Source organism: Equus quagga, chromosome 13, assembly GCF_021613505.1.
Source record: "Equus quagga isolate Etosha38 chromosome 13, UCLA_HA_Equagga_1.0, whole genome shotgun sequence".
NCBI classification, from domain to species: domain Eukaryota; kingdom Metazoa; phylum Chordata; class Mammalia; order Perissodactyla; family Equidae; genus Equus; species Equus quagga.
This window is the reverse complement of record NC_060279.1, coordinates 78,970,536-78,984,848: the sequence shown is the minus strand read 5'-3', so window position 1 is coordinate 78,984,848 and position 14,313 is coordinate 78,970,536. Positions and strand designations below refer to the sequence as shown.

Genomic DNA, 14,313 nt, shown 5'->3' with positions numbered 1-14,313 from the left:
GAGTCTCCACCCTCAAGTCCCCAGATGGGCTTCCTCAAACGAGGCTCAGACTCCATCTACCCCAACCCTAAATCCCAGCCCCGTGCCCCTCTTTGCGGCACTCAGTGCTCCCTGCCCCAGGCCCCACTGCAGAGACCCTGAGGAGATCAAAGCCCCCCAGGGTAGGGGCTGCCTCTGGCTCCTTTCCCAGCGCACAGTACGCGTGTCGGTGCAGATGGATGGCCAGGCGCCTTGCCGAGTCACTCGTAGTGACCCACCCCAGCACGCATTGATGAGAGGGGCTGAGACTGAGGGAGAGGACCTGGGGAGGGCACTCCTGGTGGAGGGGACTGGCCAGGCCAGGGCCTGACAGGACGCCGGTGGACAGGGGCTGGCAGGGGAGTGTGAGGGTGGGGCAGAGGCCCGAGGGCTCGGACAGCAGTACAGCAGTGTCGAAACGCCACGGTTGCCTGTGTGTGATTCCTCTCCTTGTGGGCGGAGCTGGGCGGGGCTCCCCTCCCCCTCCCCAGTGGGTGTTGGCGGGCTGCTCTGAGCCGCCCCCTCCTGCCTGGGCCCCAGCGGCCTTCAAGATCAGGACGGGATGTCCGTGACTCTGGACAGCTCCCCCTGCGGGTCTTTAGGACACGGTGGGCCCCAGGGCTCTGAGCCTGTGGTGGGGGAGGGTCTCCTGGTTTGACCCCCTCCTGCGGCCTCTGCCGGCGTTCCTGGGTCCCCGAAACTGAGCCCTGATAATTATCTCCCAACACTTACTCTCCCTGTTCCACTCCCTCGAGCTGTGAAGCCTGGAAACAAAGGAGGCTGTGCCGTGGCCTTATGTGCCAGGTTAACAAGCCTGAGGGGCTGGGGGGCCCCAGTGCTGCTCGGGGCAGCTCTGCAGGGCCAGGTGCCCAGGGACAGCAAGGAAGCGGCAGCTGAAGCCAAGGCTTTCTGAGCCAGGTCCTAGGCTCCTGGGCGGGCAGGGCGGGGCTGGTGGGAGGATGGAGGCCACGGCCGGAGGCGCCCGTGCAAACAGTGGGAATATATTTGAGAGGATGCGTCCGCTGTGATTTGTCCAGTACAACCTCAGAGGCCCCACATTTTATTTATTAGCACAAAGGCATTCTGAAAGGTGATTCGGGCCCGATTTGGTCTCTTTTGAAATATTAAAATAAAACTTCTGACATACACATTGCACCCAAGGTAAAAACGAAAAAACAGAACGGAATGGACCACGAGCCTCGGAGATTCCTAAGAGTAGAAGGTGCCTCTCCACCCTCCAGGGCCCTTTCAAGACACGGTTCTGTGAGAAGGACGTGCGGGCCAACCCCGGGTCATGTCAGTGCATGGGGCACCTCGGCGACCGGGCGGCAGCGCCACACCCTGGCTCTGAGGGTCCCGTCCCGCTGCTCCTACTGTGCCTGCTGGTGGCCGGGAGCCAGTGAAAGACTTCTCGGGCTGCTGGTGCCCGTGGGCCTCTGTGCAGCCCCTTGCGCCTCCCAACCCCGTCTCCCCAGGGAAAACACACCAGGGAAGCCAGTATTCACATTACGTCATGAAATAGCACCAGAAACTTCAGAGTAGAACTGCTGACACTCGCAGCCGACAGCTCCGCGTGGGAGGAAGGCTCTAGAAAGGGCGATCGCAGAGCCTGGGGTGGGGGCCGAGGCGCGTGGGGAGGCAGGACCGGTGGAGCTGCCCGTGAGCAGCTTTCTCCACGTTCCGGATGGGAGCCTGGTCCCCAGGGTTCAAGGTGCACTGGAGACCGGTGTTTCCCTTGGCAGCACGGACAGTGGCTGGCACGACCCTGTGGTCAGAGAAGGGCTGTTGTGCACTGGAGGGCAGGGTGGCTCAGGAATGGTGGAGAGCCCTGTCCCCCTGTTTGATTTCTAAGGTCACTTTGGAGTTCCAGGAACAGCAGCAACAAGACTAAGGGAGGCTGCCACCATCTTATTTGCAGCTGCCTCCACTTACTTCCCTGCTAGATGACATGGGGGGGACCCTGTGCAAACCTTCAAATGGGGATTCTGTGGCTACTGCGCCTCAGCAAGGGGGCACACGGGGCTGGGGCAGGGGGCATGAGCTGGTACCTAGAAAACAGCTTCATGGTCTCAAAGAGGCTGCAGCTGGCCCGCCCCTCATCCTTACCTTCCAGCTAGAAAGGGATTACTGTCCACCCCAGGCCCTACTCAATGCATCCCAGTCTCAGCTGTAACACCAAAGTCTGCGCATTGGTATAGTTAAGTCAAGTGGATTAAGACACGTCCACCAAGCAAACCATCTCGGAGGACTGAAGGTTGGTGGCATAGCACGGAGTCCCCCATTCACTGGGTTCATCCCCAGACCTGCTCCCAGGCACTCACTTGCTCCTATAAATTACTCAGAAGGGTCCTTTTTCAAAGGGATCTTGAAGCTGGTTAGTCTCTGCCCGAAGAGCTGGCTGAGGAGGTCACTCTGGGATTCCGCTGTCCGACAGGCACGGGAGGTGGCGGGTTCAGCACCGTGGACAGCTCTGCCTCTCTTGGGGGGCCTGTGCAGGGGTCTCCCCGAGGGGAAGGCCTTGCCAGGCCCCTCCTTGCTGCGCCTGCTGTCCCCGTGGGTGTGGCCCGGCTCTGCCTTCCGCGGCTCTGAGGGCTGGGGGGGCGTCCTGCTGTTCTGACTGCTGGGCCTGAGCTTGGCTGGGAGCACGCGGCTGGGAGTTGCTTGCTTTCGGGGGGCCCTAGGGGGTTTGTCAGGGACCGGGGGGGTTCTCCCCAAGCCCCCCCCACTGTCACTCCTGCTCAACCCCAGAGCCCGGCCCTTTCTCTTCTTCTCACCGCCCTCCCCACCCTCCCTGGGGCCCAGGCTCCCTCGGAGCCCCTGGTCACCAGCTTCCCTTGGTCCCTTGGTGAAGCCCCTGTCTGGGGCTCTAGGGAGGGGCTTGTCTGGGGTGGGGCTCTGGCCTGGGCAGCTGGGCTTGGCTGGGGTGGTGGCTGTCTCACTTTGGAGCTGCCCACTGGCTGGCTGGGGCTGGCTGCCGCCTGCTGTCTTGGTGCCGTGCCGCAGGCCTCCACCGCCCTGGGCACTGGGGCCAGGCTTGGCTTTGAGGGAGGTGGACTTTGGCCTGTCCTCAGTGCTGCAGGCTGGATCTCCAGGTGCCGGGCTGGCCATGGCCTTTTTCAGTTGCACCAGGAACTTGGGTGCTTTGCCGGGGGTGGACAGGGCTGACTTGTCTTTTGAAGAACTCCGGCCACCCCCAGGCCTGGTGGCACTGCCCTTGTGGGAGGGGCTCCCTGTGCCCCCGTCAGGCACCATGTGGCTTGTGGCCACCTGCTTCTCCTTCCGGAGTGGGGAGGGGGCTTCTGGGCGATGGTCAGAAGCACGTTTGCCAGGGACACTGCAGGTCCTGCGTTTCCCAGAGAAGGGGTCCACAGCCCTCTTTTCCTCGGCGTCTTGGCTTCTGACCCCTGGCTGGGGCAGAGACTCCCCCGGTGGGAGAGCCTGCTGGGGAAGAGGCCCAGGACTGCCTGGGGAAGCCTTGTCCTCGGAGTTCTTCACGGCTCGGCCCAGCTTGTGGCCATCTTCGCCATCAGCTGAGGCTGCCGGGAAGGGAGACAGAGATGGGGGCAAGAACTCCTGGAGGTCAGAGGGTAGATCATTCCCCCCAACTGGGTGGCCCACAGGGTCTCCAGGCCTCTCCGGGGTCCCGGGCTGCCCCTTGCTGGTGCCAGGAGCTGCCTCTGGGCAGGGCTGGAGTAGGGCTGGGGGGGACCCCTCGCTCAGGGTGGGGCTGCTGCTCCGGGACAAAGGCTTGTCCATGCTGGGCCCCGGGGAACTGCCGGGCGCAGCCACCCTGCGCCGTTTGCTGGGCAGTGTGCCCTCACGGGCGGGGGCCTTCTGCCCGGGGCCGCCGGGCCTCCTCACGCGGCGGAACGTGAAGGGCTGCTGCCCCCTCCTCAGGTGTTTGTCCATGTGTCGGTCGAACTGCTCCTTCTTGGCGAAGGTGTAGTTGCAGGAGCTGCAGACGAAGGACCTCTTGCTGATGTGCGTGACGTTGGCACAGAGCTCGCAGGCGTACAGCGGCGTGTGCTGCAGCTCCAGCTCCTCCTGCACCCCGTGCTCCCCGCCCAGGTGCACACGCAGCTCACGATGCTCCGAGTAGACCCGCGGGCACTGGGGGCACAGGTAGACGCGCTGTGGGCTGTGCACCGCCAGGTGGCGCTGCAGCTTGAAGGGTTTGGGGAAGCGCTTCCCGCAGTGGTGGCAGTCGCGGGAGGGGTCCTTGCAGTCCTCGTGCACTGGGATGGCCTGCAGGAGGGGCTCATTGCTGGAGCAGGGGTCGGGGGACGGGCGAGGGGACGTCTTGGCAGAGCTGCAGGGTGGAGCGGGGTTCACACAGGCTGACGGGTTGCCCTTGCCCAAGGCTCTCTCTGGTGCCGAGGCGCCATCTTGGTTTGAGTTGTTGGCAGTGGCCTTGGGTTTGGCCCTCTCCCTCAGGAACTCTTTCTCAGCTCCCGGCTTGCGCCCCGATGCCTCTGTGGGGCCCCCATTTGTCTTGCCAATCGAGTGCACTCCCCTGTGGGGTTTGGATACCTGCCCCATGATGCTGCTCAGGAAGTGCGTGACTGCACTGTCCCCCTCCCAGCATCCAGGCAGGGCCCCCAGGGACCTCCGTGCCTGCCCCTCGCGGGCAAACCGCATGGCGTGCTCCCGTAGGTGCTCATTATACATCCAGACGTCAGCCAGCTCCCTCAGGCACATGCCACAGACCCACAGCCCCGCCTTGCCCTGCAGGTGCTTCTCCTGCAGGTGCTCCCGCAGCAGCTCGCGAGAGCCGAACCTGCGCTCCACGCACATGTAGCAGGTGGGGGGCGGCGAGGGACTGTGGGCCAGCTTGTGGAGATCCAGCTCGCCCAGGCCATGGAAGCGCTGGAAGCACACCCTGCACTTGTAGGGTGCCCTCCTGGCCTTGGCGTGCCCGTCTCTGCTTGGGGCCCTCTTGGCCCCGGCTGCCTCCTCTGTCCTTTTGCTCCGTGGCCCCTGGGAGTTTGCCGTGGCCTTGAAGTCTAAGAAGCTTGTGCCAGGGAGACCCACAGGGTCTTCACAGGGCCCTAAGAAGCTCAGGTCTTGCATTTCAAGCTTGGTGCTGAGCACCTTGAGATCCACAGTGTTCCCGGGGAGCCCACTGTCATAGCGTTCTCGCTCCAGGTAAGGCGGCTCAGGGCTCACGTCTCCAAGAGAAGAGGCAGTCTCTTCTGAGGGGGCCCGAAGCTCCAGGCCTCGCCAGGCCGCCGGGACCATGTGCAGCTCAGGGATGTTCTCTGCCCGGTGTTCCTCGGCGTGGCAGGAGGGCGCTTCCTCCACACAGTTCGCCTCCAGCTCGGGCTCCAGGGCCCACAGGCTGGGGCCAGGGGCCCAGGGGTCAATGCCAGGTACCTTGCTGCTAAGGAAGCCCTCCAGGAGGAAGGACTCGGGCAGACCCGTGGCCTCATCGCCCCAGGGGTCCTCGTGAGACAGGCAGAGCGAGCCCGAGTCGCTGAGGTCTGTGGGCAGGTGGGAGGACGGGGCTGCGCTGCCTGTCCCGTCGCGGCTGGGCTCCAGCAGTGGCGGGGGCTTCAGCTTTTTCCCACGCTTCCCGTAGACATGGGGGTTCTTCTTCCGAGTCCAGCGGTCACCCAGAGGGAAGAGCTGGGAGAAAGAGGCCTCATCATCAAACAGGCTCAGAGGGTCCCCGAGACCCGGGCTGGGGGCTTCGAGAGTGGTGCCCTCATGCTCCTGGACCCCGTCTTCCAGGTTGCGCTGGGGGTCCTGGAGGCAACTGCTGATGGTGCCACTGGCTTCAGAACCACAAGTCTCGGGGGGGCCTGGGGAGCCCGAGGGAGGCCTGTGCCCCTCCCAGACACCGTGCCCTGACCGGCTCTCGGCAGCTCTGCTGTCCCCTGCAGGCTCTCTATAGACACCCGAGGTCCTGGTCTCTCTGGGACCGCAGCATCCCCCTGCCAAGGCTGCCTTCTGCACCCCTGGGCCTTTCCCAGCAAGTGCCCCCTCCCTTCTCCCTGAATGGGCCACCTGATCCCTGGGTGACTTCTGTGCGGGCGTCTCATTTGGGTCCGTGGCCATGAGAGGCGGCTGCGCGACCTGGGTCTCCTGCTCTGCCTCCGGTGAGAGGCAGCGGCTGGGGAGGACTGGGTAATTGGCAATCACAGTTGATGGATTCCAGCCGCTTGTATCTGAAATCGCATCAGGAGAGACTCGAGCACTGCTCTCCTCCCGGAACCTTCTCGCTCTGGGCTTCCTCGCTTTCTTGTTTGACTTCCCTCCTGCCTCGCTGGGCAAGTCTGTGGGCGCTCTGCCCCGCCTCTGGCCTCCTCCCTTCTCTGCTGGTTTGAGATGGTGCTCCTTCTTGTCCAGCTGGTCCCGTGTCCTGGGCTCTGCAGACCTCACATCCACTCCTTGCTTGACCAGGCCTGGGGAGTGTGGTTCCCGGCTGACGGGACAGCCTGGGGTTCCCAGAACGCCGAGCCCCTGTCTAAGCTCCTTGGACGTCTCGGGACCCAGGGCGTCCTCAGGAGCTGTGGAGCCCTGGACAGGAGGCGGCCCAAGAATGTGGCTGGGGCTGCTCAGCGAGCGCCTCGGTTTCTCCTTCCCAGGCACCCTGCGGCTTTTCTTCCCGGGGGTGCGGCACGTCTGGGCTGCGGGCTGGGGGGCGGGCAGGGCTGGCGGGCTTGGCTGGGAGGGAGCCCCCTTGTGTAGCCCGTGTTTCCTGGCTCTGTGGCGGCTCAGGCCTGGCCTGGAGCGGAAGGAGGTCGAGCAGACCTCACAGGTCACAGGCCGCCCGTGGGGGGCTCGGTCCTTCCAATGGCCATTCTCAGTGGACACAGGCTTCTTTTTAAAGCCACGAGGCTTCTGTCTGGGGTCCTGAGGGCTGAGGGGGTCCCCCTGAGGTGTCTGGGGGAGGATATTTCTGAGGCTTGGCGGGGAGTCGGGTCTGGAGTCACTGTCTATGCTGCTCCTCCGGGACACGGCTCTGCCCAGGTGGAGCTCTGCAGGAGGGTGGGTGACCGTCAGGCCTCTGGTGCCAGCTTCGGGTGCCCTTGTAACGCCAGTGCGCCCAGCCTCAGGTGTCTCCAGGACTTCCTGTCCCTGGAGGCTGGCCCCTGCCTCGCCTTCCAGGCCGGCGTGGGGTTCTGGCCCTACGGCCCCCTGTGTGGAAGGGTGAGTGGGCGCAGTGGGGATGCTGCGGCCTTCCCTGTTTCCTGGGGGTTCTGACGAGGGGTCCCTGGAGATCCTGCTGGGGCTGGTGCGGGGCAGGGCTCCCTTGCAGTGAGCGTCTGGCCGCTTGGCCCTGGGGCCTCTCACTGCCCCCATGCCCTCTGTGGTGGGCAGGGCAGCAGCCTTGACGGTCACTCTCAGGGAGACGGCCCTCGCTGGGGGTGGAGGGGCAGCACAGGTAGGAGACAGCCTCAGCTGCTCATTCCTGGAAACCTCTAGGGTTCCTGACATGTGGTCTTCAGGGTTGTCCCCATGATGGGTGGGAGTGAAGACACCGATGAAGCTGGGCTGGCCCGCGGGAGGGTCTCCCAGGGGTCTGTGGTCCCCCAGGAAGGGTTGGTAAGCTGGGCTTTCCTTGAGGCCACAGGGGCTTGTCCTCAAAGATAGGTCAGTGGGGGTTGGGGTGCAGTCGGCCCTTTCTGGAGGTGTCCAGGCAGGAGAAGGTGCCGGCAGATGCTGCGGGCTGCTAGGGTACCCGCAGGATGGAGAGGCTGTGAGCAGCCCCCTCAGAGCCCCTGAAGGAGCTGATGGAGGGTCTTCCTGGGGCAGGTGCTTGAGGCCACAGGGAACGGAGGTGGCTGAGGATGGTAGCGAAGGGGCCCAGCTGGCCAGGTTGCTGGTGGTGGGCACTGGGTTCTCCCCAGCGAGCAGCAGCTGCTTCTCAAGGCCTGGGCCAGCCGCCTCCTCTCGGGTCTGGTCCTCAGGCCCACTTTGGGCATGGGCTGCTGCCAAGGCCGGGAGCAAAGATTCCGAATCGGAGGAGGCGGGACTTGGGGTGGCCTGTGCCTCGTTCTGTGGGCCCAAGGCCACCCTGCCTTCCTGCAGTTGTCCCCCTAGCTGGTCTGCACCCATGGCTGGCCTGGCCAGAGCAGTTTCAGGACTGGCATTGACTGTGGTGAGGTCACCCGGCCCCCCACAGCTCCCCCTCTTATCTGGCTGCAGCTGGCTGGCTTGGCCTTGGCCCTTGGGCTTCTCAGCCTGGCCGAGCATGCCCAGACGTCCATCTGCCTCTGGCCATGGCTGACGTCCAGCCACTGCAGGGATAGCTGTCATCTGTGCACCTCCCAGGGAGCCCCGGGTGGGGCTGCAGGCCATGCTCCCACCTTCCACACTGTCCCCTTCCAGATCTGAGGGCTGGCCGCACTGAGGGCTCTGGGCATCGGCAGGTGGGGGCTCCTGGGAGCCCCAGGCCTCGCCTTCCCTCTCAGCTGCTCTGGCCACTAGGAGCTGGAGTTGCTGCAGCGGGCTCGCAGCTGGGTCCTGGGGCCTCCCGCCAGGACTGGGACCGGGCGTGCAGGCAGGACTCGGGGAGGCCCCCACTGGGACCAGCTCCTTGTTACCCTCAAAGCCGGGGCCCCCTACCATGGGGTGGGGGAGCCCCGCTCCTTCTGGCCCACCTGCGCTGCTGACAGATTGTCCCTTGGTGGTCTCGCTGTGACTGGCACCAGTAGGTGGGGTGGCACCTGGAGACAGAATCCTGGCACCCCAAAACACCAAGTCAGGTTGCAGATGGGCGGTGGGGCTGCCAAACGCTCCCAGCTCGGGGGGCTCTCTGCAGGGCCTGTGTGCCTCATGGGCTCCTGGGAGACTCCCTTGTCCCCATGTGCTGGGGAGGGGCAGCAGGAGGGTGTTGAGTCGATGGAGTTTGGTGGCCCTGTTGTTCTTAGGAAGTAAAGGCTCCTGGCTTGGGCTGCACTTTGCTGACCTTCCCACGTCCAACGGGGACTTGAGCAGCTCTCCGGGGCCAGGGACTTCTGGGCAGAACTGGCAGTCCCCTTCTGCCTTGGGGGGCCCCATCTCGGAGACTATGTCTTTCTGCACCGGCTGGAAACTGAGGCGGGCCTCCGTGGGGCTGAAAGGAGCCCCAGAAGCCACATCTTTGTGGGCGCTGCGGGGAAGAGCTGCTTCTCCAGCGTGGAATGCGGGCCACTCCTCCTGGGGGCTCCCCGGAGGCCCCTCTGCAGCGGCCACAGCAGTTTGTGCCCCTTCCGGGTGTGGACTCAACTCCCCAAGACTGGTGAGGCCAGCTGTGGAGAGTGAGTCCTCGCAGGATGGGGTGGCCTGGGGGATGGGCAGAGGGGTGCCCGGGCCCAAGGGCACCGCACCCGCCTGCTCAGCACTGCCCAGCCCTCCTGGGGCCGCGTGCACATCTTGGCTTTTCAGCTGACTTTCTAACTCGGTGACCAATCTCTTGATCTCTAACTCGTCCTCAGACAGGTTGCTCATAAAAGTGACGCCACATTCAGTAACTTTGCCAGGTAGAGGGGGAGAGCTGGTGGCTCTTGTCCCTGGAGGGGGACACTTCTTGCTGAATGCCTTTTCCTCTGAGAGGTCAGGAAAATGGCCCACGTGGCTGGGCAGCATGGAGGACGCGTCCTCCAGCAGGGACCAGCCCTTTTCGGGCAGAAACGATGGGTATGGTGGATCTGACAAGGGTTTCCTCGGGGGAGGGTGGGCACATGCACATGGAGAGTGGGCGTCCCCACTTCCAGACAGGCTGCTGTAAATCGGCGGGTCGAAGCCGTCCACAGGCAGCCCAGAGAAAAGGGGTGGGGACTCCAAGGTCAGTGGCAATCTGGCTTCGCCTGGGTCTGTGTCGACCGTGTAGGGTGGATTCCTGGGAGGTTTTGGCTCGAGGGAACTGGCGTCCACACCGTCCTGGCGAAGGTGCACGCTGTTGGCTGGCGGAGTGTCCGGAGCCGAGGGCTCGGGGTACAGGTCTTCGTGGAAACAGCTGGCCAGGTCTTTAGGCCCAAGGAACAGCTTGCTGTGGGGGCTGCTATAGGGCTGGGGCCCCTTTTTGGCAACTGGAACCCCCGCGGGGTCTCTGTTAAACACAGCAGGGTCACAACCAAGATCTGGAGTCTTCAAAAACAGGGTGCTGAGTTTGGGGAAGGCAGCATTGGTGGCATTAGCGACAGGCACCGGCAATTCTCTTGGTGGGCAGGCAGGGGGTTCCTCTCTGTCCTGGGAGATGGGCGGCTCCGGGCCCTGGGGCTCTCCCAGCAGACTGCCCGCCCCTGGAGCTGGCGAGCTGCCCCGGGGCCCCACTGTGTCCTCTCTGCTGGACTGTGGTCGCTCTGGGGCTGGGGGGCTTCCTCCCACACACATGGCTGGAGAAGAGCTTGAAACCTCTCTGAGAAGTTTTGTGGTGTCAGGGGGCAGCTCGTCAGCAATTTCAGGGTTCTTGGTCTCTTGAGAGAAGTCCAGCGATAGACGGTTTTCCTCTGGGGTCTTGGCACTGCCGGGGACCTGCAGGAGATGCGTGGAGCCTTTCTCCTGGAGGCCTGCTCTGGCCTCGGGGCTCTCGCTGGGGCCTGGGCAATGCCCACCTGGCTCTTGTGGGGTGGGGGAGCCCCCACCCTTCATGGCTCCCTGCCTCACGACCTTCCTGGGCTTCTGCTGCTCTCCTCCCTCTCTGGGACTTGGGGTCAAGTCTGCTCCCTTCCTCTTCTCGCCTCGGTGCCACCGCCGGCTGCCATGGCGGGGCCGGCCTCTGAAGTGGGGGCCCCGCGGCCGGGAGCTGTCCTCCTCCTCAGACTCGGAGGCGTAGTCGTACTCCCGGGGCCCGCCATCTGTGGTGCCACGCGGGGGCCTCTCGGGCACTAGAGAGCAGGGGCCACCCTGCGCCGGCCGGCCGTGCCGCTTGTTCTTCTGCTGCACGATCTTGTGGATGAGCTCCTTGCTCCAGGTGCCACCCCGCGTCTTCCTCCTCCTGGAATCCTTCCCGGGGGACAGTCGGAGGCGCCTGGAGCTCCTGGTCTCCACGGGGAGAGCCTGTCCGTCAGGATCTGCATGGCTCTTGGGGGCCTGGGTTCTGAGGTCCTGGGGGCGGGGCACAATCGGCTCAGCCCTGTCCCCCTTCCTCCTTGGCCTTGGGTGGGTGGCTCTGGTGCCCCTGCCGGGCCTCTTGGTAGTGTTGACGGTGTCTAGCTCTTTCTGGAACAACTTAAACCGCTTCCCTCTCCTCTGCTGGCTGGCCGGGCTGGCCCCGTCTGCCTCCGCAGGTGCTGGGCCCAGGGAGCGGGTTTTGGGCCTGCTGTGGGCTGGGTAGCCCCCGTCCCCAGGGCGGGCAGCCTGGGGCTCCAGCAGGGCAGCCACTGCTGGGAGCTGGGGCTGGGCTTTGCTCTCTGGCATTGCCCCCACTCTGATCTTGGAGGGCTGCCCAGCACTGGGACCTCTGGGGCCGGAAGGTTCCTCATCGGTGAAGACGTCGATGAAGCTGCTGTCAATCTCAGGGTTGTCTGACTGGTACTCCAGGCCGTTGAGCGCCTCGGTGATGAGGCTGTCCAGCTTGGCTTCGTCCTCCAGGTCCAGGTCTGCAGCAGGGAGCGGGAAGGGGCCAGCAGCCAGGCCGGGCAAGAAGCTCGTCCTCAGGGGGTCATCTTTGCCATCTGCCCGGACGTCCCCACCCAGCAGAAAGGGGACCATCTTGGTGTGGCTGAGCAGTCCTGGGCTCCCACTGGCTGGTGCTTTGGGAGTGGCCAGCATGGAGGGGGCGGCAGGGGGTGTGGGGAGCCCTGGGGACTGCTGGTGGCCATCCTTGGCCCTCGCCAGAAGCTGGCTGCAGAACTGCCGGTGCTCCAGGAAGGCGGCCAGGCTGCTATAGTTCCGGTCACACTGCTTGCAAGTGAGCAGCACGTCCAGCTGGTCCAGGCTGGCGCTGCTGAGGGGGAAGTGGTGTGCAGAGTACGGGGGTGGCTCCCGGGGGAAGACCTCCAGCCCCCTGCTGCCCACCTCAGGGCCCGTGCTGGGGAACGGGGCCTCCTCCAGGCATTTGTAGGTGCCGTCGGCCCCCAGCCCCTCTGTGGGGAAGGGGAAAGCCTTGACGGGCTCTGGCTGGTAGTGGATGGGGAGGGCGTGTGAGGGCTCAGGGGACGGGAAGGGGCTGCTGGTCTCCTGGGCGTGAGTGGAGTGCTGGTAGAAGGAAGAGGGCCTGAGCGGGCCGGGGAGCTGGCTCTCCTCGGAGCTGGGGTTGGCCGGGCTGCCGGACAGCGGCGAGAGTGAGGAGCAGGTGCTGCTGCCGGCCGTGGTGGTGGCGGGTGAGGGCAGCGGGGACTCACTGGGAGAGGCTCCCACCACCCTGGGTGGTGGCAGGCTGGGTGTCCCTCGGGGTGAGACCTGCGGCTGGGCTACCCCAAAGAACAGGGGCTGGGTTCCAGGGTCCTTCAGCCCATTGTAGGTGAACAGCCCAGGGGAGCCGCTGCTGTGCCGGCCGGGGCTGTTTCTCAGGACCACCAGCTTTTCCCCCGGCCCGGGCGTCTTGCCGGCAGCACCTAGGGCTCCTTGGCTGCCTCCCTGCCACTCGGGGGCCCCTGGCGGGAAGGGCAGCCGGCTCAGCATTTCCATTCTGTGGGTGCTGGGCCTGATAGCCGGGAGGGCCTGGGGCCAGGGCAGAGGGGAACTCTGGGGGAGCCCGAGCTGCTGGCCTGGGCTGGGCTGGCCTTCAAAGAATGCACTCCTTGTGGCAGCCGGGGGACCCAGGGCATGTGTGGGGTAAGGGGCTGTGGGAGGTTCCCACAGCTGGGGCAGCCTGGTGGGTGGGGGACCTGGGGCGGCCAGCTCTGTGTCTAGAGACCCTGGGCTGGTACCCACTCCGCTGGCTCTGGGGCTTCCATAAGGCTGCCCAGGAAAGTGCCTCTGGGGCAGAGAGTTTGGGGGCCCCCTGGGGCTCCCCAGCCCATCATGGGCTGAAGGCGGTCTCTCGGGGAGGGCTTGGGTCATTCTTTTGGGCACACTGTCCGGGAAGGTGGCTGTGCTCTCCGAGAAGGAGCTGGGGGCCGAGGGAGCAGCACCAGTGGTGGGGAGAGCACCGGCGAGGTCGCTGGTGGCCTCGGGGCCGCTGGGCCGGCCGGGATAGCAGGGTGGGGGTGGGGGCGCAGGCCGGGCAGGCTGGGGGTAGGCCAGGCCTGTGCCCACCGCCTCCTCTGGCCACGCTCCCCGAGGTGGGTGGAAGGCAAACACCAGCGCCCTCTCGGGGTACTCAGGCCTGGCTGTGTCCTCGGGGAAGGGTTTCAGGCCGGCCCCATGCAGCGCAGGAAAGGGGAACTGGAAGGAGACCCCCCCGGGGCTGCCACCTTCAGGAAAAGGCTCCGACTCGGTGGGGGGGACCCCGAAACTAGCACCTGGGAAGCTGTTCTCAGCAGCGGGAGGCCAGGCATTGGGTCCGCTGACCTGGAATTCCAAGTAGGAGGCCGGCCTTTGGGGGCTGGTGCTGCGGCCCCGGGGGGCCCTGCGGGGTGGGGGCCCAGGGGGCGCGCTCGGTGAGGTATAGTTGGTGGAGGTAAAGGTGGAGGGGGTCTCCTGGAAGCACCTTGGGAAGCTGAGCTCACCGGGGGCAGGCAGGGCCTCTGCCTCTGGGGGCCGGGGGGCATCGTGCTGTGGGCCCTCAGGGGTCTCATCTGGGGTGGGTCTGGCCCTCGAGCCCGCGATGCTCAGGCTGTAGAGCTGCTGGGGGCCGCTGTCCGCCCTGCCCACCTGCCGGGTGCGAGCCTGTGTGTGGCTCCTCCCTGGTGGGGCCCGGGGGCTGCCGCCCTTCCCCGGGGGGCTGCTCAGAGACTGGGCTCTCAGGAGCTCCACCTCCCCGGCCTGCCATGGCTGGGTTTCGGGGGGCTCCTCGGCCTGGGCCCCGATGCCTGTGGCCTTGGCAGTCCTGCTGGCTGGGGCGCCGCCCCGGCTGGGGGGCTGGGAGGGGCCCCCTGTGCCGCCGGCCGTCTGGCAGGGCTGCAGGTCTCCCGTCACAGTTGGGGGCGGTGCTCCGCGGGGCTGCTCCCCAGGCATGGCCCCTCCGTCCGGGCGCTAGGAGGAGGCGGCGGTCCCAGGGGGTCTTCGGGGAGTAGGCTGGGCAGCCATCCTCGCCCCTCGGGGGGCCGCGGAGAAGCCTGCTCTCATGGTCCCGAGTGGAGCCTGCAAGGAAAGGACAGAAGTGAGTAGGGAACCGTGGGGCTCCGTGGCTCCCCCCGGAGGCTGTGGCAGGACGGGTGCAAAGACCCTCACCCTCAGGGGAAGGGGCTTGGCTCCGAGGGCACCTCGGGAGACAAGAGGGAATGGTTCCTGCCAGACCGAGCACGGGGTTCCCTGGCGAGT

At 65.5% G+C, this 14,313-nt stretch overlaps 1 protein-coding gene across 1 annotated transcript; it reads right to left on the bottom strand.

Annotated features, from left to right (window-relative positions):
* Positions 1–1,107: 1,107 nt before the first annotated feature.
* Positions 1,108–14,007, bottom strand: ZNF469 (zinc finger protein 469). The gene has a single exon (XM_046682058.1). It carries the CDS (start codon positions 14,005–14,007, stop codon positions 2,353–2,355), a length of 11,655 nt encoding a protein of 3,884 aa, XP_046538014.1. The 3' UTR covers positions 1,108–2,352.
* Positions 14,008–14,313: the final 306 nt, after the last annotated feature.